The 22,895-nt window shown below is 37.3% G+C and overlaps 3 protein-coding genes across 7 annotated transcripts; all 3 read left to right on the top strand.

Annotated features, from left to right (window-relative positions):
- The first annotated feature begins 294 nt into the window (after positions 1 to 294).
- LOC106171864 (uncharacterized) lies at positions 295 to 8,901 on the top strand. 3 transcript variants are annotated; one of them, XM_086996256.1, is made up of 9 exons: positions 295 to 416; positions 2,551 to 2,779; positions 3,183 to 3,264; positions 4,895 to 5,064; positions 5,410 to 5,566; positions 6,110 to 6,251; positions 6,675 to 6,877; positions 7,075 to 7,245; positions 7,739 to 8,901. In XM_086996256.1, the coding sequence occupies exons 2-9, from the start codon at positions 2,588 to 2,590 to the stop codon at positions 8,116 to 8,118; spliced, it is 1,497 nt and encodes a 498-aa protein (XP_086852382.1). In that variant the 5' UTR covers positions 295 to 416; positions 2,551 to 2,587; the 3' UTR covers positions 8,119 to 8,901. The 3 variants fall into 3 exon arrangements, with proteins under 3 accessions (XP_086852382.1, XP_013407810.2, XP_013407812.2); XM_013552356.2 differs by having other exon boundaries at positions 296 to 416; positions 6,095 to 6,251; XM_013552358.2 differs by lacking the exon at positions 295 to 416 and adding an exon at positions 2,033 to 2,381 and having other exon boundaries at positions 6,095 to 6,251.
- A 1,188-nt stretch (positions 8,902 to 10,089) lies between these two features.
- On the top strand, positions 10,090 to 14,819 carry LOC147759748 (cysteine-rich secretory protein LCCL domain-containing 1-like). Of its 2 annotated transcripts, none has more exons than XM_086996174.1 (6): positions 10,090 to 10,205; positions 11,630 to 11,754; positions 12,079 to 12,297; positions 13,096 to 13,211; positions 13,517 to 13,607; positions 14,049 to 14,819. In XM_086996174.1, exons 1-5 carry the CDS (start codon positions 10,154 to 10,156, stop codon positions 13,605 to 13,607), a joined length of 603 nt encoding a protein of 200 aa, XP_086852300.1. In that variant the 5' UTR covers positions 10,090 to 10,153; the 3' UTR covers positions 14,049 to 14,819. The 2 variants fall into 2 exon arrangements, with proteins under 2 accessions (XP_086852300.1, XP_086852299.1); XM_086996173.1 differs by having other exon boundaries at positions 13,517 to 13,616.
- Positions 14,820 to 16,140: 1,321 nt separating this feature from the next.
- On the top strand, positions 16,141 to 22,137 carry LOC106171856 (peptidase inhibitor 16). 2 transcript variants are annotated; one of them, XM_013552345.2, is made up of 6 exons: positions 16,141 to 16,303; positions 17,746 to 17,867; positions 18,578 to 18,790; positions 20,262 to 20,365; positions 20,665 to 20,764; positions 21,143 to 22,137. In XM_013552345.2, exons 1-5 carry the CDS (start codon positions 16,249 to 16,251, stop codon positions 20,753 to 20,755), a joined length of 585 nt encoding a protein of 194 aa, XP_013407799.1. In that variant the 5' UTR covers positions 16,141 to 16,248; the 3' UTR covers positions 20,756 to 20,764; positions 21,143 to 22,137. The 2 variants fall into 2 exon arrangements, 1 of the variants encoding a protein (XP_013407799.1); XR_015331217.1 differs by lacking the exon at positions 20,262 to 20,365 and having other exon boundaries at positions 16,142 to 16,303.
- Positions 22,138 to 22,895: the final 758 nt, after the last annotated feature.

Here is a 22,895-nt window from a genome sequence, read left to right as displayed (position 1 = left end):
TATGAATTTATTTAGCAAACACAATAGCAAAGGTTAAATTGCAACTGTTTCCAATAACCATGGAACTCGCACATCTTGATTCATTGGGCGTTAGTTAACAAAAAGAGTTGTGATTGTTTCTTATTGTTCAGAGGTTTCCTATCCAACTCAAACTATGTATGAGCCTATTAATAAGCGTGTGCGAGTGAATACACAGTTCAGGTTTAACTGCAACATATTGGTTTGAGATATAGTGAGCAAACATAAATTTGTTTTCTCGATTGGGAATCGAATTCATACATTGCCCGACGTACATGAACAAAGCAGTTGCGTTTTGTTCTTCCTTCACATGAAGGTGCGGAGTAATCAATAACGGTTTACAGATAATAATATTTATAATGCTAGCCATTGTTACACTCAACCGCGGCGAAGTGGAGGTAAGGTTTATCCTAATTTTGTACTTAAATCATATAACGCTCACTTTCTGATTGCTTAATCATAATGATAATGAGTTTCCCGACGAAATATGTTGTTATTTGTCTTTTGAGTGATGTTGTTAAATGTTCGTTTATAAAGAGACAAGGTGAGTTTTCCTACCTGTAGGCTATGATGATTGACAAGGGAACCGCGTGATCAAGTCAAATTTTAAACGCCATGTTGTATAGCGAGAAAAACTTGTTAAATATCTTTAGAAACGATTTAATCCATGAGCGATAAATTCGTCAATCTTAATCTTCGAATATTTTCCATCAATCTGCGTTTATCGAGTATTGATACTTGCAGTTTATACGAAAAGTTGTGCCGTTAGACTCGTAGAACATATGGAATGCATATGGCAGTCTAAGTCTCGGATGATACATTTTGTATACGCGTAATGTTACGTAGATTAATGTTCTGGGATAGTTTATGTAAAAAGAAATGTATACATTTTACGTGTAAAATCTGTTACATTTTGTTAAAAAAGGGAATGGACTTTGCATCCAGTGCTCCGGCCGGGGGGGGGGGGGGGGGGGATACATTTCTTGTTTTTTCCTTATATTTGTTTGTTTAATTCTTTATGTAAGCATTAATCTGGCTTGAACTTGGGATAGAGTCATATATAAGATACTCTGAACAGTGTTTTAAACAGGATTTAATGCATATTAGCAAATTGTGAAGGCTGTAATGTTAAATGCCCCGTTATTAGGTGATCTGCATATGATCAATTAATCTTGTGTTGACCCGTTGGAAAAGAGAATTGAGTGACAAAATATTTACTCAGCAGAAGTGTAATAGCCAGGTTGTATATATGAGCAAGGCAATTACGACCGGACAAAAACACTTGAAGGAAAGGCCGGAAAATGGTATCGATTCTTCATCGGTGCATTCTCATTCAACCGTCTTGTCGTTGCGAATTTTTCGATCAAGGTAGAGACTATTCCATTAACCTCCCTGTCCCAACAAACTAAGACACGGAATCGTGAATAATGAATGCAAAAGCACAGAGAAATGTATGAAAAGCACTTTTCAATGTCTAATGTGATGAGCAGTTACTGAATGTCTTGAGTATAGGCGGAGGAAAGTGGCTGTCAGTAAATTTTGGGTCTTGAAATTATGTCTCATCTTTAGTGTCAATAGCGAAAAATTGCGCATGAAGAGAGGGATTAAGAATAAGTAATGTAATATCAGCGTCCTGTAGCAACTGTCTGGAAGAAAAACAGTTTATGAATGTCACACATGCCAAATCGACGTACAGTATATATTGCCCGAGAGTAAATGGTGTATTCCATGCAAATTATACAAAATTGAAACGGAAATATTAAAAGAGACGGAAATTTGCTTTTTATTTCCTTCTTAAACTGCTGTATCAAAAAAAAAATCTTAACTGATAGAAGTTCAGTGGATGAACACTGCGTTAGATCTTGTGTGCGGCTGTGTTGTCGTCTGCAACCTGAAACTTGCGACTATTTTTCCGTTACACGAAACGAACGATGTTTTCTGCCGTCATAAAACACGGAAGATTGAATAGATTACCTGTATAGACATCGGTTTATTAATTATGGATTCCGCTTTGAATGAAAGCCGCAACTGAATATTCCAAATCGATATTTAACTGAAGCCTAGTTTTTAAAAACATCAAAAGACGCTCTAAAGAGGAAGTCGGGGACTGAAACACTGAAAAGGTTGTGTATGAGAAAGACGTTAGATGAGCTGTTGATATTTCATATCTTGTAAGGAACCAAGTCTGGAAGTGTGCCAATGTTAAGCTAAGTTAATGGCACAACTAGCAAAATATTTTCTTAATACATTGTAGAAGAGGTGAATTGCAATTAGGAGTATACTCGGGGACGAGGACAACGTGCAGATCTCTAATATTTACAACGAAGCTTGTTGTGGATATTTCAGAAAATAATACAAGAAATGTACGTACTACGATAAACAAAGTAACTGCTGAAAGAAAACATGGCTGTTCTTTCAAATAAAGGACAGATCAGGACTAAAATTTCGCAAGCTTATACCTAAACACGAATAATTTTACTCCGTGCAACTGTCAGTCCAAAACTTGAAGGCCGTTTTTAATTTTAATTCCAGTTTTTAACCGAAACCATAATTACTGCAATCGCAAGCAATGGCGGCTTATAGGGCGTATCCTACGTCCTTTGTCTGCGTACTGTTGGCGTACTGCGCACTGTACGCAGAAGCAGGTTTCCTGAGACCCGACTTTGACAGTGGATGGTTTAACATGACTGCGGACGAAACGGCGGCGAACACTTACAAGGAGATAACGCATGGCTTGGGAGAGACGCCGATTAAGGTCAAGGTGAGAGGTCAATGCAAAGGTCAAGGTGAATTTTCGATACTTATGTCAAGTTGAAAGGTCAGCACTTGTGTAATTTTCTTTATCAACAAGGACTGCTGAATTATGAGTGTTTGTCAAAGCTCTTCTTATTCTAATTGACTCATAATACACTGTTGCTAAAACTTTTGGGCTCACCGGGTCAAATTTATGAATTTTGGTACAAATATTAATTCTTTTAATGAACAGCGATGTGATTGCAAATGGACAACGTTTAATCGTTAGGCAAGCAAAAAAAATCACAAAAAAGGCGGTGGGTCTTTAATCATGTAACAATGACAATGGTTCATTTAGTGCCTATACAATAATAATAATAATAATAATAATAATAATAATAACGTATTGACTATATTTGTTTTCCTTCCAGGTCCTAGGCAGAGCAATAGACGGGAACCATAAAGGGTTTATATTTGAGGGAACTGGAACATCCCAGGGAGATGACGATTTTGGTAAGGTTTCCTCTCTCTCTCTCTCTCTCTCTCTCTCTCTCAGCAACTGTCCTTGACTTATGGTAATTACCATATGATGATTTTCCTTTTCGTAATATAATAGTTCTGTTACAAACGAATAGAATCGATAAATGAAATCTGTCAACAAATTAAAAGGCCAAGTATCAACATTTTAGACAGGATCAATTCGTGCGAATTTTTCTTTGATTGTTATCCGTGTGAAAATATTTCTGTGAACATGTTTTACGAGTGTCTCTGAAAATTATATGCAATGAATTATAGCCCATTGCAAATGTCGATACCATTTTTGTTTTCACAATATTGATAGACCTTGACCTCCCCCCTTCCGATGTGTTCCCAAGACAACGGCATATGAAGGTGAAAGGTTAAAGTTTCTTGACGCTGAAAAAACAGAGACCTTTTAATTACCATATTATGATTTGTCTGAACAACAAACCACCTGCGCGGCACTGGAAAACATACATAAGTCAACATACACCAAAACTGTAACTTCCCTCTGGAATAGAAACAGCCATTTCATTTTGCATTTCATTAAACATGTTTTCTCCTTAACTTTTTAATAAGATTAATGGCGATTGGCACCTGAAATTCTGTATTTCTTTCATGTATTGTTTTTTAAACACATGATCAAATTTCGTCTGCAATATTTGTACAAAGTAATGAAATTGAATAAACTGACAATGAAAATAGCATTAATAATGTAAATTGGGGCGAGGGGGGGTTAGGGGGGTTACGTCTCTTAAGAGATTTATTACGTGTCAGCTATTTACCTTTTTCATTTTATTTTTTCCTCAGCTCGTTGTTGACTCCATTCCAGTTATTTCCTCATTTAATAGAACATAAAATCGCTATACCTTTTCTTCACACAACTTTGCTGTATGCCATATACAGTGGAAAAGCATAAATACTTGTTCTAGATGAAACTGGAAGACTAATCGATGTTTCGACGCCACAAATATGTTTCGCTGTGTAAATAACACAGAGTAGTGGTTATTGATGTTATATCTAATTTCCTAATGTTGAAGAGTGGGTGTAATGAAAATCTAGATCAAAAGGGGTACAAGATACAGGCCATAGAATTTCCCGCCAAATTACAAATTAATATCTAGAGATTTTCTTCCTGCATGCGTTAAGAAATCCCCCACAAGCAGACTCTAAAAAAAATTAACCCATTTAGAAAAAATGTTTATCTGAGGCCTACATGTACTTTGTGCCGTTATAATCTTCAAAGCCTGCTTTGGTTAGCCTTTTGCCAGCTTGCCACGTCTGTATTATACACGGCACAGGGCCACGTTACAAAACACTCCGTTCATAAAAAGTCTGGTCTATCGAGTACTAGTACGTCACGTGTGCTACTACAGAGCCTCGAAGCTGGGATAACTAAATGTGAAATTGCTTGATAAAAATATAAATATAAAAATAACCAAACGACACTGCCAATCGTCTGAAGTGGATTGCCAAAAAATGGTCCTATCAGCAGGGGGCCTACCTACTTCATGAATATTTAAATGTCGACCACACACATGCTAGTACGCACTACATATTATTGTTTCAAACATGTGCCAGGCCTCAGTTTGATTTCTTTATTTTTGAATTTTATTTTTCACAGGCCAACCCCGTAGTGGACCGGCGTATGCTTACAACAATGACGTAGTGAGAATATGGCTACCGACCATAAATAACTTCAACCCCGGCGACAATTACGCCATCTATGTTGGAGGATTATGGGGAGGAAATGATTCTACGAATGCGCAGGCGTCAAAAACAGCAGAGTTTAAGGTAAACGTGAGAATGATACCAGCTATACCTTGAACTCTCTCATACATTTATCTCTGAGAGTGGCTAATTTTGCTTTTAGTTACATTTTAGTATCAGTAAGGAAAGCTTTTTTAAAATAGCTAAACAACGAGGATGATGTACATCGTTATCCTGAAAAATATCAAGTATGATATTTAATGCCAGTTTTCCATAGAGTTACTACAGAGAGGAAACGGCACTCGGTTTTGTCTGGTGTCGGTCACTTTTATGATTTTTTTTTTTTTTGGGGGGTATGGCCATCAGGGAAAACCGCCCAACATACGTGTAGAACTTCCACAATCTTGCATATGCATTACATATCCTCAGGTTCTTGCCTGGCTGGAGAAATCCTTCTACACTGCCAGCGAAGTCATCCGCACGAACATTTCGAGGTACGAGTTTAAGGAGGTCACCCACACTCTAGGCGCCACACCTGTGTATGTGCTTGCCAGAGCTGTGATCCCGGACGACGAAACACATGGAGGTTTGTATTCCTGGCGTCACACTACGTCATGTCGAGTTGTGACGTCATGTTAAAGTTACGGTGTTATTTTAACGTCACGGTGGTGCCATTTTGAAATCATGACACTGGACAGTTTGCACAAATTTCGTATCCGAATCTATGCGAACAACGTGTTCGTAAATTTTTTTGTCTTTTTTTTTTGCTTGCGTAACAGCACGTCTTAGATTACAGTTAACTTCAACACTTATGCAACTGCATGTTCAGTTGAAAATGTACATATAATCTTGGACCTAAATAGAGAAGGCTTTCTCTATTTAGGTCCAAGATATAATGTAACAGAAATAATGCATTATGTCCTTCTACATGTATATGATTATGAAAGCAAAAATATTCAATAATAATATTAATAATAATAACAACAGCAGCAAAAAAAAAATAAAATAAAATAAAATAAATAAATAAAAATAAAAGATAAAAAAAGGGGGGGGGGACAAGGCATTATGAAAGTTTTGTAAATAACATTGCTGATATGCTGATTTTGTGTTTCAGGTTTTGTATTTGAAGGTATCGGCTCTCAGATGATGAGCAAAGGACCCCAAAGCTATAACGCCTACCTGGGCCTCCTTTACGGTTACAATGCCAGCAGTATACGGATGTGGACGGGAATGTTTGTGATGGGTGTCTCTGACGGTTGGGGAAAGAACAAGTGAGTAAGAGCAGAGGGTTAGGCTGGCTGGAGTGGGTGGCTCCCCTCTATCACGGCAGCAGATTAAATATGGGCGCTTTTCTCCAGTGTGACAGCAGAAATTTGTGATATTAATAAGTCAGATACATATCTGTGGAAAATTAGTTAAAAATCAATCGGTGACCTTGGTGGAAAGTAGTGTGCCCCTTCCCAAGATATTATTGAAAGCAAATGGGTCATTTTGATGAAATGTTTGCATTGTCATTTCCCTCAGTCCATCAGACAAAAAATCAATTTACTAAAACTATGGACATGACATAATCCTCAACGTAGACGCAACTTGCGGATCGGTCAATAGGGAGGGGGGACATCAGAGGTTAAAAATCCTTGGCCCCAGTGCCAACACTCTCTATTACGGTTGCAACGGCTTTTTATGTTCTTCAGAAACAACGTGGCCAGAACCTCAGCCGATGTAGAAATTTACGTGTGGGCAGACTTCGACAGCACTGGTCTGGGCACCTACGACAGCGGCTGGTTTCGATGGGACCAATCACAGAAGGAGGACTACATGGAGTTGCACGTGGGCATGGGATATCTCCCGCGCTTTGCCCTGGTTCAGTACAAAGCGATAGATGGCGATAATCAAGGTGAGCTCTATAAAGTATTCAAAGATACATGTAAGTATCAAATAGTTCACTTCAACACGAACCCTTTAACAAATCAACGTTGAATTGTTTCTGAGGTAACTTTGGTATTTCATCTGTGGGCAACTTTTCCTAATAATGGCAAATGTGTCGATACAAAGCTTATACTGATGCCAGTTACCCCATTATCTGGGTTTTAGGCTACATATTCAATGCCATTGGAACAGCTGAGAACGATGGTCTGACCCCGACACAGAAGCCGCAGCTTGGGGGAGTGGTCTTCGCTTATGGCAAGAACTCCGTGCGTCTGTGGACGCCTTCACCTGACTTGACTGGCACAGCGTCCATTGTGCGAATCATGGATTTAGGAGGTGAGATGCCCTCATTACTGGCATAGAGAAAAGCCGGGTTAAGACCGGCGTGACAGGAATGGTAGTCCTAGGAATGGAAGTCCAGGCTCCCATATGATTAGTATAGGTTAGGGTTAGGCGGAGTTTTGGTGTAAGCATATGGGACGAATGTCACCTGTACAAAGTAATGGGGAACGGACTAAGGTTCCTAGCGGACATCCATTCCTGTCACACCGGTAGTTCTTTTGTCGTAACAGTAATGTCATTTGCAAAATTGACCAGTGTGCTTAAAAATTTGCAAGTTTAATGAAAGGAAGCAGGGATGAGAAAATGTGAAAAAAGATTTTGTGAGACAAGTCTGATAATGTGACATCTGTAAACGACGATTTCGTTTTATGTTACTGTAAATGTGTCTTCAAACATTTATCAAATGTTTTGGGGAACAATACAATCATGTCATCGATTTATAGTTATATAACATTTCTAAAATACATTATTTTTTTCGTGAATGCAGGCAACCAATCCATCCAATTATCAACTCAAGCAGACGTTCGCGTGCGACTTTGGGCGGGGAAATTCCACCAGAAAACCGCGTGCACGCTTGGTTCAACGTACCAGAAAATGGAAGACATGTCAACAACATGGCAGACAGCGAACGCTACGACACACCTCGGCCAACTCACGGTGACAGGGTCCCTGAAATGCGGTCGTGAGTGCCACTGTCGCCCGGATTGTGTTGCCTGGGCAACGCCCGGTTATGTCAGAGGGAATATTCCAACAAGTTGTGATTTGATGGGAGTCCGGTTCGGGAGTGACCAATCACTGCCCAGCGACCAGAACCTGAAATTTTACCGCTATGTTGATATGGACATTAGTGGATGGGAGGAGAATTAGGACCAACATAGTGAACTGACTGTATAAACAGTACTGGGCGCCATAACTCGAACGCATCGCGAATTGCGATAGCGATATCACCTTTCATTTTGAGGCTATTATATGGGGCGAGTAAATGCCGAGTTATGGAATAGAGCCGCTTGCGCTCGGTCGAAATTCGCGATGCTTTCGCGTTACGGAGCCCTGGTATTTTTAGACTAACACTTATTCACATAAACGAAAGGAGAAAGAGATTATTTCCTCTGGAGAAAGCAAATATTATACCAAATATTTACAGTTATACTTTCTTCGCCAAAAATCATTCCAATTTTAGTACATCAAAAGCAATTTCATAAAATAATTGATTTTACATGTGTGCGCTTAACACTAATAACTCTATGCGAAGTCTTTTTCGGCACGTTTATGGCGCAACGGTGTTCATGTTGAAAACAAATCGAATGCAACACAATTAACTGAATATTCAAGAAAGTAAAATGTCTTGTGAAACTACTGGTACTTTCAGATATTCAATATTAAGTTCTGATTTAGTTTTGTTGCAAATTTTCAATTTTTACAATTAAAGGGTACCAAGATATTGGGGGCGTACATGAAATGTCCCCGATTTATTGAAAGAAGACAGAGTATTGGGCACATGTCAGACTAGACATGCAGAATGAGGCTTTGACTTCACAAAGAATGAAGTTTGAAAAAAAAAACTGTTATCTTGCTGAATGGTGACACAATAAAGGAGTTCAACTCCCCAAGTACCGGTTCTTTACCCAACCAGATGAAGTATTTGACAAAGGCTCCTGTTATGTACGTGTATTTGTGGCGAGGAAGGAAATTTATGGTTTAATTGGTTCCCAGTTCAAGACAACCACATGCGGCTGCTTGATGACGGTTCCTTTATCACCAACAATTAGGTATAAATGCGCATAATATTATTGGAATAATTTCACCCATTTGTGCTAGGTACCAGTATTTACTATTTATTACTGTTGACTTGCCGCTTTATGTGTCTCAACTAGAATCGTCGCAGCAACGTTCCAACGGCTTATCCATTAGGTTTTCTACTAGGACTCTTGAATATTTCGCACAGTCGAAGCGTGCTACCCTGTTGTACAATAGCTAAAACCTGACAAGTAGGGCCTACAAGGGTATACTAGTATTTCCTGTAAAGAGTTTTTTTCACCTGGTTAGCCTCATACCCCACGGAAGAATCTTTGTAGACAGACATTGAAATATTAGAATTGTACAGCGTTGTCAATATCAGCTGCAGATCGATGAAAAAATTATTTCTTTGTTTTTTAAACCTGTTTTCGCTGAACCAATCCTCTTTTAATTTTCGTGATTTCACTTTCTCTTGATTTCCTATGGTTTTCTGTACTTGTATGTTATACCGCTCGGGTCCACGTCACAAACTCTTTGGTGATTTTCTAATATTTCAAAACGAGTATTGTGAAAACCGTGACGCTGATATACTTTTTTCTGCCTTTGATGGCTATAAGTTTAATCCCAGGTGCGTAATAAATAGTCCTCAATTAATGATTTTGACCTTCTCCTTGCTGCTGACATATATACATTCATCGCGTCTGTTTTCTCTCGTTTTTGAACGTCATTCTATTAATAGTGATATGGATATTCTCTTCCGTAAGCACTACCGCATGATACTCATTTTTTTCTTTCAATAAGTGGTTCAAATGGAGCAAACGAACTAGCACAAGCTCTTTCTTTCTCTCTCTCTCTCTCTCTCTCTCTCTCTCTCACACACACACACACACGCGCGCGCGCGCGCGCGCGCGCTCGCACGCCAACATTCAATGTTACCATAAGTCAATATGCGACATTACTTGAATATTAATAACAAATGCTACATATTCACATTAAAGACGAACCATGGCATAAGTATAATACATGTATAGATACATGTACACGCATGCATACGAGGGGTGCGGCAGCTTTGTGAAGGTCGTTTCGTGTATAAAAGTCAAGTGCAACAGCCCATAGTCGCACAGTGCGGAAGCGGACAACAGAAACATTTGTTCATCAGAAGAAAATGTTGACTCTAACACTGCTGATTGTGACCCTAGCGTTTGTGCCTGAACAGGGTAAGTCAGAACGGACAGATTGTCGGAATTTAAACATTTTCGTGTCTCTATTGGAAACTACTCGTTCGTTTTACAAACCCACATTGGCTTTTTAAATATGTGTAGAAATTAAGGCTCTCAAACTTGAGAATTTTTACTTTTTTTAAAACAGCACGAAGTAAAGTAAATGATCTTCAGAAGATAAACTCTACATTTCTTCTTTTAAAATAAATTATTTGGTTTGTGCCTAGGTCCACTGGTTATTCTTTACAGTGTCAAAGCATATACATATACTCCTTAGTGTTTATATTAATTCACTTCAAAACGGACTGTCAATGATAATTGTCATGTCATAATATGAATGCCGTGAATATTTAGAAATGTATGTGGAATAGAGCGTGAGAAGCTCTTAATACAACTGAATCTGTATACAATGTTGTTATCCACACTTACACAATGAGAAAAACGAAATCAAACACAACAAAATCAATTTATTATTTTAAAAGAATTAAAAAAACTCGTCAAAGATACGCCGTACAGTTAAGTATTCACTGGCGGAAGTTTGCGGAACAAAAATATTTGATTGCGCGCACTTTAATAGTAAATTCTATTTAAATTAAAACAGCCATTAAATCACCCTTAAACAGATTCAATAACGAAAAACATGACAAGTTACACATATATTTGACTCTCTTACATGTCAGATGTAAAGGTTGCATACAAATGCAAAGTTTTAAGTGTTTTAATTATGTCATTTGTCAGGAGGGGAAACAAATTCCTGGGATACGAGATTTAAAATTGTCAAAATTACGAGAGAGAGAGAGAGAGAGAGAGAGAGAGAGATGGGAACTGATTGTTCAATTATCTCTATCTATTTCCTTTATCTTGCAATTAAAATTGACAAAATTGTTTTGTCTGGCACCCGCAGCTATCTTATCTGTTTCCATATAATATCACATATACAAATTGCTTGCATTATTTCATTTTATTCGAAAGGACGGACAGTTAAATGCCTATACCAGCATTCGTTTTGACTTAATTATCATAACTATAACAGGAAAATGTGCCGATTTTGTAACTAATATTTGTGCAGGTACATTTATCCATATTTGAGTTAGAGATGAATGTGTACTGCTTGCACTACTGAGAAATAACCTTTCATTTTGGTAATCCTCGCACGTGAAGGTGACCAAGGTCATTTAAGTTTAGCCCAAGAGCAAAAAACTGTGCAAACCGCGGCTTTTCAAAAGGTTTATATTTATTTATTTATTCCTCTCTTTTTAGCTTCTGCAACAATTTGAATGTATTTCGTCTTGTGAACGAAAAATGTAAGCAGATAAAGGCAAACATTTTCGAGCTATTTTTCGGTCAGATTACTATACCTACTTCACACTTTAATTGTCTTTGCATAACTTTTAGTATAATGGCTCGTTTGTTTCTTGAAGCACTTTCCGCTCTCGTCAAGAGAGGTGACAACGGATTGTCAGACGCTGAAAAACAGCAGATGCTGGACAGCCACAATTCCAAGCGGAGTTCAGTCAGTCCATCCGCTGCTTCGATGACTAGATTGGTAAGATTTACACACATGCATGTAGGTTCAAACACGCACGCACGCACACACACACACACACACACACACACTGCTACTAACACTGTGTATCCCATGTACATTTAAGCAACATCTTTATGAAGGCTGCAAATGAAGACAGAGTTGAAGTAGCCTACATAAAAGTTGATCCAAATAAAGCGAGTGAATTTTTTTCCGATTTCGATTTATTTCAATACTACCAATTTACATGTATCTCGTGTCAATATGGACAAATATGTTGGGTAGAAGTTTAGACAGGTTCCAAGGTACACTACTAGATAAAAAATAAATAAAACTAAATTTCAGACGTGGGACGACGGTCTTGCTGCAGGGGCGCAGTCCTGGGCTGAAGGATGCGGCTGGGGCCACAGCACAGTGGCTGACGGTGAGAATCTGTATACATCCTCCAACTATCCTGGGCCAACGGAGGCCGTAGACAGCTGGGACAGTGAGAAACAGTGGTTTTCCTTGTCCTCCAACTCCTGCAACCCTCCTCCTTTTGAAAGTTGTGGACATTATACACAGGTAAGAACATTCTGAAACAGGACTTGAAACACTTGAAACACGGTTGAGTTGTCACCCTTGTCGTATTGTTTGACAGGTGTTTTCCAGGCTCGAGGAGAAAAGATTTTCAACAGCTTTCCAGAGATATATTTATTTCTGGTGTTGCACGCTCTAGAACCGTCTACAAACTGCCTTTTACACCGCAAAGAGTATTGAATGAAACATTTGCAGCGAATGACAGTGATTAACGTATTCACAATTGCACACTTAATTGTATATCTTAATTAGTATATACACACCGTAAAGTTTATAAATTTCATATTTAGACAACTTAAGTTCCCGCAAAATCAGAGAGTGTTTGGATAAAAGTGATAGATTGTCACACAATAGGTATAAGCGAGATAGTCCTTGCAAGATAATTGTGTTAACACCACGGGATATTTAAGCTTTTAAGGAAGCTAGGAAGTACAAGAGCTGTTAAATGAGCGTTACATTTTCATTTTTCACTAGGATTAAGGATCAATCAGAGACTTAACTAGACAGACAATGTGTTAGATGTGAAATATATTGCTCATTGTTTGTGAATGTATCAGCTGTAAAACTCAGTACGATGTCATAATGGTGTCACACTGCGACGTCAGAGCGACATTGTGCCGTCAAAATGGCGCCGTACATGTATATTTGTTTGGTGGTACACAAGCACGCCATTTTCTCCTACACCTACATGTAGCGATATTATTCAACATGATGCGAACATATGGGGTTCTGATTTTTCTGCAAAATTAAGAATGTTTCCATGACATTTGTTCTTTCATTAAGGTCGTGTGGGCTGATACTAGCAAAGTTGGCTGTGGTATAAAGAAGTGCACCAAGAATTCACCATTTGGCTCAGACTTTCCCACGTGGTATTATGTCGTCTGCAGATATTCACCCGCGTGAGTGTGAATAAGCAGAATTTTTCTTTAGTTTTCCTTTCTCTCTCTTTATCGAATGAAGCTTTATTACCAATCAATTGTTTTGATAATTCCAAATATTGACACAATGAATGTAAAAACGATAATTTGTGAAGAACAAAAAAGTACATATTACAGTGATATTGCCTAAAAAATCAACATGCTAAGGATTTAAAAATGCAGCGTTATATTATCAATGAGGTATAGGTATACAAAACGTTTTTTTTTCTTGGCGGAGGTCTGCGTTATCAAAGTGTTCTCCAGTTTTGCTATGTTTTATTTTCCAGAGGAAACTGGATGGGAACTAAACCATACATTGCAGGACCAAGCTGCTCCAAGTGCAACACCGGAGAGTGCAAGAACAACCTCTGTGGTTAGGTTTGTGTGGTTAGTTATTGTTGGTACACAGCATTGGACAGCTCTCTCTCTCTCTCTCTCTCTCTCTCTCTCTCCTCTCACATACACATACACATACACGTGCACACATACACGTGCACATTTTCAGGTGTTATTTAAACTGTTTTTTCGTCATTACAATAACCAAGGCCGCAAGTTCAGCAAAACCAGAAAAAAATGTGAGTATTTGGATTTTTTTTAGAGATTCAGCCACGCAGTCAAGTTCAATTTGTTTTGTGTTTACTTACGAAAAAAAAGGGGGGGGGGTCACCGTGCATCTATTATCTAATAGCCAGGTAATTATACATGTAGGTTATCATTCTCTCATGCCGGTCCAGCTATATCACTAACATATAGTGCTCTACCTATAATAATAATAATAATAATAATAATAATAATAATAATAATAATAATATTTTACAGGTGCACGTTAACATGCAGCAGGGAGGTAATCAAATATGGACACTAGCCGCAGTTGTATTATCTGTGTTCATAACTGCTGGACGTTTCAGAAGCTATTCGGCATAAGAGAACTATATCAATCTTATATTTATAATTATAACGTGGTGATGGTGCTTGCAAGGCATGAGGATGAAAATTGTATCAGATGACGTCGAGGACTCCTAACTCTTATATTAAACGATTTAAAAGGGACATTCCTTGATTATCGGATGTATTAGCATTTGTGATGATTACATGTATAACTTGTACTAGTACCTGTGTATTTTTGGCTGGTACCAACGAGGTACCATTAGACACCAATTTTGGACAATAAAGCTAACCTGTTTTGAACAGTTCATCTGTACCCACGGCTGAAACCCCACTGTCAACCATTCACTCAGAATAAGACCTTTTTTTGCTGCTGTGTTAGTTACTTGATATATACAGCTTGGGTTTGCTTTTTCTCTTTGGATGATATAAGAAAAAAGAACTGACAATAAAACTTGACTCAAACGGTCAAATGAACTATCAATGTTATGCTGTTACAATTCATACATTGGTTATTTTGATAAGACCACTAGATGCCGTAGAGGCTGCACTGAGTTTTCAACAATTTGCAAAGTTAGCTGCGCTAAATGTTTTGGCATTTAAAACATAAGGATGTTGTAATGATTTAAATATTCATTACAAAATATTATTTCAATTTTCTGAAGTTTGATTCCTAAAACAGAAACGAATAAAAACCTTACTTTCTTGAAGCGGTTTACATCTTTGTTCATTTTGTTTTAATTTTCATTTTATATTATTTAAACAAGGAGAACATTATGGATTTACTTTTTTATCATTTGGAATCTTATGTGAAAACAAGCAAACTATGGTGTTACTTTTGAGCCTTAGCTCCGTGTCAGATGCAATCAATCCAAAAAAAAAAAAAAAAAAAAAAAAAAACGAAATTTCACGCGACAAATAAAAATGTCTACGATTCAAGGCCACCATACAAAACCCTGTGTTTTGTTCAGTGTGAAAACGAGACCATTCCCTTTTGTGCAGTGCGTGTGCTGTGCATGTGTGGATGACAGGCTTCGTTCTTATTGATTGGCAAGCCACTGAAAATTAAAACTTTCTAATTGAAGATGCATAAACTGCCAAACCCAAGTTCACAAAGAACAATGGCTCGTGAATAGGCAAAACAGAAGTAAATTAATAATTCCTTTAAAGTTTTACCGTTTGGAGACAGGTGATTGCTGCTCACTGCTGCTGATTCATCAATAAATGTGCCGCAGCTGTTACATAAATCTATTACCTTGCCCGTATGTTCATTAACTACTGGTTGAAAAGCTTACGTTATTTTTCCTACATAAACTCATGAATATTTCACACTCTATATTTGTGCTTTAACAATTGATTGATGTTTGAGTGCACACTAAACTTTTTGGCTTTATTGATCAAAAAGTATGTCATTGAGTAATACAAATATCCAGTCTTCTATTGTGAGATATGCTGACTAATTTATTATAACATCAAATCTGACTTAAGATATCAGCCAAAAGAAAAGAACACATCAAGAAAACCATATCAACAGTTTGTTGTCAGTATTAACTTTAAGCATATATACATGTATTAAAGATTATGTTAATCTCCGGATCAGTGATATGCAACACAGTAAAATGGCATATTACAGTAAAGCGTAAAAAAGTATGACATCCAGCAGCCGCTTGCAGAGCCCTCACCCTGCGTGTCATATCCTCTGACAAGTTTCTCATTTTCTGTTTAGACCACGGTGGAAGTGAAGTACAAAAGACCCAGACGTGGTGTAACTCGCATAACCGCACGTCTCGCATGAATGCGTTATAACCCGCTAATGGACCCGTGGTCTAAATAAGATAGATCCCTCGTCAGCGAGGGTTATGTAACATCCACTCGTACTACGCATTCGTGTATGCCACATAACCCTCGCTGACTCGGGGTCTGTCTATTACATATAGAGTCGCTTAATTGCCCTTTCAGCTAGCGTCTCTGCATATCGGGTAAATTTCCATTGGTAGATCCGGGTGACGTCATAGGCAACGTCAAGTGAAAGAGCGTCTAAATACTATGACCGTTGTTGCGCGTATTAAAGGCAAGTTAAAGTCTATATTTGCACACTGTGGTGAAGCAGCTCAGAGTAATTGTTCAGGAAAAGATGCTGACTTTAAAACTCTTGGTTCTGACTATTGTAGCTTTTTTGCCTGAACAGGGTAAGTAACAGATTACCTATATTTTGCAAAATGTTGTAATTTGAACAAATGCATGAGAGAATTTGAAGCTGACAGTTTTACCAAAACACATCGACATCTTGAATATGCACAGGAATTGCGGCGTATGCAAAAATACTCGGAAGTTTCACACGCGATCGATACACGTACTTGTACAAGATATTGGTTTAAATTTCATATAAGTCAGATCATTTGTTCTTAAATCCACTAGAATCGTACTGGTTGGTATAATATTATGCTCAGACAAAGTAAGGTCATTGCAGATGAAGCCGACTTTAGTTTGAAAGTGCCTTTTCCGGCTTCATGATGTTTCATAATTACGCAGCCCAGAGAAGAGATAATTTCAGCAACCTTTGAAGTCTCAGTCGGGCATATCATAGTCATACTAGTTCCAGGAAACAACAGCTATGGACTGTGACAGGTCAGGTATAGAGACAGGTACAGCGTGATTGCTCACAGTCGTTCATGATTCTCCATAAAGTGCTTGACAATCTTACCCAGTTTCAAGTGTATATTCATATCTTGCTATGGGTTTTTCAGTATCATTTGAAATAATTGTTGTAGTGAGGAATGACAACTGTCTAAAGCTTTCAAGCTTTTATTCACCGACTCCATTTTTCATACAATTTTTAAAGTATTTATACTCTATTTCTCCGTACAGATCATGTATTCACTTTTTTTTTTATCATAGTCTTTGCGTGAATACAAGAAACTTCTCACGTTGCAAACCACGATGCAACATTTCCTTATTAGGTAATTACTAAGATATTTTTTCAATTAAAATATTTAAAATATTATTTGAATTACTCATGCTTAGACCATATCCATCCTTAGGTTGCATGTATTTAACACGTGTCAGAAACTTGCCATTCTCTTGAGAAATTGACCAATTAAATTATACTACATGTGACTTTGACATGTTCCATCTTTTTCTGTCATGAAAACATTTTCTACACTTACTGACTCTTAAAAATTAACTTTCACTCAATAAATCACTATCCTTTTACTCATTTGATTCACATATTTTTTGTTTGTTTACTTCATACACGGAACATGATAATTAAAGTCCATTATGTACACTTGTACCGTACTACTAAGGAATAGTCTTTCATTTTGGTCATCCTTGCACACCTAGTTGATGAAGGTCATTTACGCTTATTTCAAGCTTTTGAATTACTGTTCAAATAACCAAAATATATGTACAACATGTAGCTTTCCACAACTTCGTATTTATTCATCTATGTACTTCCTTATGTCTCGAGACTCTTTGTTTTTTTTCGATTTTTTTTTCTTTTCCAATCCAAAGCAAAAAGAAGCGATAACAAATGGAAATACATCTATCGAAATACAAAAGGTATTATGCATACGGCTCATTATTATTTAAGACTTTAACTCTAAGGAATTTTTCTTTTTTATTTTGAAAGCATTTGTCGTGGTCCACAACAGAGAAGGTGGATTGACGGAAGCTGAAAAACAGCAGATGCTAGACCGTCACAATTTGAAGCGGAGTTCAGTCAGTCCATCCGCTGCTTCGATGACTAGATTGGTATTATATTTAAAATATTGTTTTGACTCCTTAAGTTACCAGTTGATCCACTAGAGCGAATATTGATTTTTAGCTTTTACCATTCAACTGGACGTATTTTCACAAGTTTCGATATACATGTAAGTTATGCTTCTGTTCACAAAAAGTGTGGTAGGAATATAGTGAACAATTAGATTGTTTAAGTCAGCGTGTACCACTTTATACAAAAAAAAAAAAAAAAAAAAATGTATAAAGTTGTATAAAGTTGATAAGATCAACGAGAAGCAATCCATGCACTTAGAGTATGTTTTAAGTCCTATTATTTGTACCTTTAAAATTGACGTGATATCAGTATTATATGATAATTCAGAGGCCTAGTACAGTACAAGTAAATTCTAGTAAGCTAGTGGGAATAGTAAACACACACATATATACACACACCTGCGCACAGAGAGAGGGAGAGAGAGAGAGAAAGAGAGAGAGAGAAGAGTCTTTTACACGTTAAATCAGGCTGATGGTATAAGAAGACTGAACTGGTCGGACTAATACCATGCCAAATAAAAAAATTAAAATTTTTTTATGGATTAGCTATGTTTCTCTTTTTATGAAATGGACATGGTCGTTCAAATAATTTGACTTCAACCGACTTAAAGTTAAGACTAGTTTTCGAACTGTACATGTAGATCTTTTTATGAAACAGGTTAAAAGTAGTTCTAATAATGTTTTATCAGATATGGGACGACAGACTAGCTGCAGGGGCGCAGACTTGGGCAGAGGGCTGTAAACTTGCCCACAGAATAGGGAATTACGGTGAGAATTTGTATGTCTCCACCAATCCTCCTGAACCAACGGACGCCGTGGACGGCTGGGACGAGGAGAAAAAGTGGTACGATTTGTCCTCGAACTCCTGCAACGACGGTGAAATGTGTGGACATTACACTCAAGTAAGGGACAAAGAAAATAATTTTACCCCAAAATCTCGTAGCTGTCTACAAAATCGTGTTTAAATCCACAAAGGGTAATAAATGAAAACCCGCAGTTGAATTGCGAACGATCACTGTTTTATAGCTATAATTCACATTTGTACATTATTTTCATTCTATATAATGCATTCATAATGATAAATTATATTTACATGTAACTACAATAAATGAATAATAATAATAATAATTATAATAATAATAATAAAGAGCGTAAAACATGTTAAGTGCACACACTTATCTTACACATGGCCCTCTGTACGTTACTTTTGGTTTTTTAAAAACAATATTTTTAAAGTATCCAAGTCTTTGGAGATTTTTTGATTTCAGAGTGTAGGCAGTTCCATCTTTTAATCGAGGTCCATATTGGGCCTTTAGTTAGTATGTCTTTATGTCTGCCAACAAGATATTTCCCTTATTATTTGATCGGGTGTTTCGACTGTAGTGTCCATGGTTGCAATTCCCAGTAAGTCTTTGATGTATTTAGGTGAGAGTCCATATAAATATTTAAAATCTAATCTGGCTTTCTTAAATTCTATCCGTTCATAAATTGTTTGTCATTTTAGTTTTTTGAATAGTGAATCCTTTATTTAGACGACTTAAATAAAACCTTTCGAAATTACAGAGCGTTTAGATTAGATATTTCACTTGTCACCTTAAAAATTAAGTTGCCGAGATCCTCTTTGCAAGCCACCATCGTACTTGTGCTGAGGTACTTGAGACCGGGTCAAGTTAGCCCAGTAAGACACGTACATGTACTTTAGGTCTTGTATACCCAACTGGGAATGAGTTAAAGCAACAAAACCGGTTTTAAAGCAAGGGCCAAGAACTTAGCTACATGTACATATGCAACGCCATTTTGTAATGAATGATAACGAATTATTAACTCTTGTTTTTAAAGAAATTAATAATTTCAATCGTAATCTTGTATTTACTAACCCCTTGACTTGGTTCTAACGGCACATTCACAATTACTAGTATCAAGTATACAGATCTCCTGGTGTGAAACCTCATGTTACCAATTTAGACTTTTTTATGACCATGGTTTTTTGACATTGTTGGATACGGTCACTTAACAAGACAATGTGATCATTTTTTTACCTCGTAGTTGCTTTTTCAGAAATTGACGAGGGGCCAACTTACCCCGGGGTCCTACTGGCCCCGGTCTCCCTATATTTGGGAGATATGCTAGAGGTGAAATCTATGATTCATGCACCTATCGGTGTGTGAATGTAAATAATAAGTTATATAACTTAACACAAGTTCATGATGACATCATATTGCGGTAGCAGGGCGACATAGTGACGTCGAAATATCGTCATATATTTGCTTGGTGGTGCGCTAGCAATATTCTATAACATTATATGAACAGATAGTACTAGTGTTAAAAAGTTAACCAGTGAAAGAATCCTGAAAGATATGTTCTTTCATTAAGGTCGTGTGGGCCACTACCCGGCAAGTTGGCTGTGGTATAAATATGTGCACTAATGGGGCAATATTTGGCACATGGTATTATATCGTCTGCAGATATTGGCCCCAGTAAGTATGAATACGCAGAATTCTTCTTCAGTTCTTACTTTCTTTTTTCTTGTCGAATGGACTGTTGTTAAACATAGTTTGTTTTGAGAAAACTCGAAGAATGGCCATAAAACATGTACATGTAGGAGCGTTCTAAAAATGAATATAAGATGTATTACAATGATATTGCCTAAAAACCAACATGCCAAGGATTTAAAAAAGCAGGGTCAGATAAGGAATGAAGTATACAATACGGTTGTCCTTGGCGGAGGTCTGCATTCTCGAAGTGTTCTCCAGTTTTGCTATGTTTTATTTTCCAGAGGAAACTGGATGGGAACTAAACCATACATTGCAGGACCAAGCTGCTCCAAGTGCAAGACCGGAGCGTGCAAGAACAACCTCTGTGGTTAGGATTGTGAGGTCAGTTATTCTTGGACAGCTCTCTCTCTCTCTCTCTCTTTCTCTCTCTCTCTCTTGCACTCACACACACACACACACACACACACGTGTGAATTTTCAGGTGTTATTTCAAAATGCTTTTTTTCGTTTTTACAATAACCAAGGCGTAATGTCCAGCCAAACCAGAAAAACGTGGTGATTTCTTGGATTGTTATCACCGAGCGTTATTTCTATCGATGCTTTTAGAGGTTCAGCCATGCAATGAAGTTCAATTTAAATTCAACTTCAGAAAAAAACGGGGGACGCTGTGCCTCTGTTATCTATTATACCGGTCCAGCTATATCACTAACATATACTGCTCTACCTTACAATAATAATAATAATAATAATATTTTACAGGTGCTCGGAAACATGTAGCAGAGGTAATCAAATGTGGACACTGCAGAGTTGTTTTCTCTGTGTCCACAACTGCGGGACGTTTCAGAGGCTATTCGGCATAAGAGATCTATATCAATCTTATATTTATATCTATAACGTGGTGACGGTGCTTGCAAGGCATGGGATAGGATGTCGTATAAGATGACGCCAGGTAATCATCGAACATAATCTTCCTTAATTATCAGATGAACTGTTATTTGAGATGAAAACGTGTTGTCTCTCACCTGTGTGGTGCTACTAATTAATATCAAATGTTTGGTCATTCAATGAGTACAACAAAATATAGTAACTTTTGGGTCAATATGACTATAACGTGTGTTGAGCAGTTCATATGTATCTTCAGCGCTAAGCAATTATTTATTCAGAATAAGTAATAATGCATTTTGTTGTTTGGTATGGTTCTTAATATTATACACATACTGGACAATAGAAGTGTTAACCCACTGAATCAGAGTAATCAAAGTTATAATGCCTGGTCTACTTATAATTAATTGTATTGTTGGTCTTTTTGTGAAATTTGATGTTAATAAAATGATACCAGGAGCACATCATTCCACAGTCATTTATTTCCAGCAAAGTATTGGTTCAGTAGGAGTGACACTTCTATTGTCCAGTGTGTGTATTAGGATTTGCTCTGTTTTCTTTATTTGAATGAATCAAGAATCAAAAACTGACATTCGAATCTGAGTCGAGACTCAAACGTGGCTCAAAGTCCAATGAACTTTCCGCGCTAAGCTATTTCAATCCATAATTTAATTATTTTGATAAAAACCGACGGATGCCGTAAAGACAGTTTTCACTTTTCAACAATTTTTAAGTAAATTGCCTTGTAAAGTCATCTGCTTGACATGTGAAAAATTATAGAATGCTGTAATGATTTCAATGATAATAAACAAACAAACAAAAAAATTCAATGTATGCTTTCTGAATTGGAAAAGAATAAAAAGCTTACTGCTTCAAAATAAGAGTTATATTTTCATTTTGCTTTACTTATGATTGCATTTTATTTAAACGACGAGAACATTATGAATTTATTTTCATGTATTTTGGAACTTTACACGAGAACAAACAAAACTTTGGTATTTCGATCTGCCTCAACAAAAGCAAAGGAAATTGATAGCTATTCATTGTAATTTTGTGTTTGACGATTGATTGCTTAACCTCTGAAATATAATATTTTCAAATTATATCTCTCGACACCAACGCGGCTACAAGTATGGTGGTTCTTAAGGTCTATCCAGTACTCATAAAATTTCGTATGAATGGGAATATCACAAACGATAGATTTGCTTCCTTCGTCCCTAATCTACTCATACATTATGGCCCCGTAGAGGTGATGTGCTATAGACTTTAATGTACATTAAGTGAGTCTACTTGTCTTAATACGCAGAAAAATTAAGGAAAATATCTTGATTCACTTACAGTCTGAATGTATTTATACTTACTACCTCGTCTTCCAGTTTGGAAAGTCAACCTACTTGTAGGAGTACATATATTAACCAAGGGAGGATCCAGGATTATTTGAAGGGGGGGGGGGGGGGGGCACGGATACGTTGAAGGCAGAGTTGAAGGAAGAACAGAAACCACCAAATATTTCCATTGACGGCCATACAAAGAATTGCCTGCAAAACTGCATGAACAAAATTACTTGGTGAAACATTTCTCATCCCTTTGGATAGCACACAAATGGCACAAAACTATACTGTTGCAAAGC

The sequence above is a fragment of the Lingula anatina genome, chromosome 9, assembly GCF_051362555.1.
Source record: "Lingula anatina isolate TDL-2025a chromosome 9, LinAna3.0, whole genome shotgun sequence".
NCBI classification, from domain to species: domain Eukaryota; kingdom Metazoa; phylum Brachiopoda; class Lingulata; order Lingulida; family Lingulidae; genus Lingula; species Lingula anatina.
Note: the sequence above shows the minus strand (reverse complement) of the source record. Positions and strands in the feature narration are given on the sequence as shown.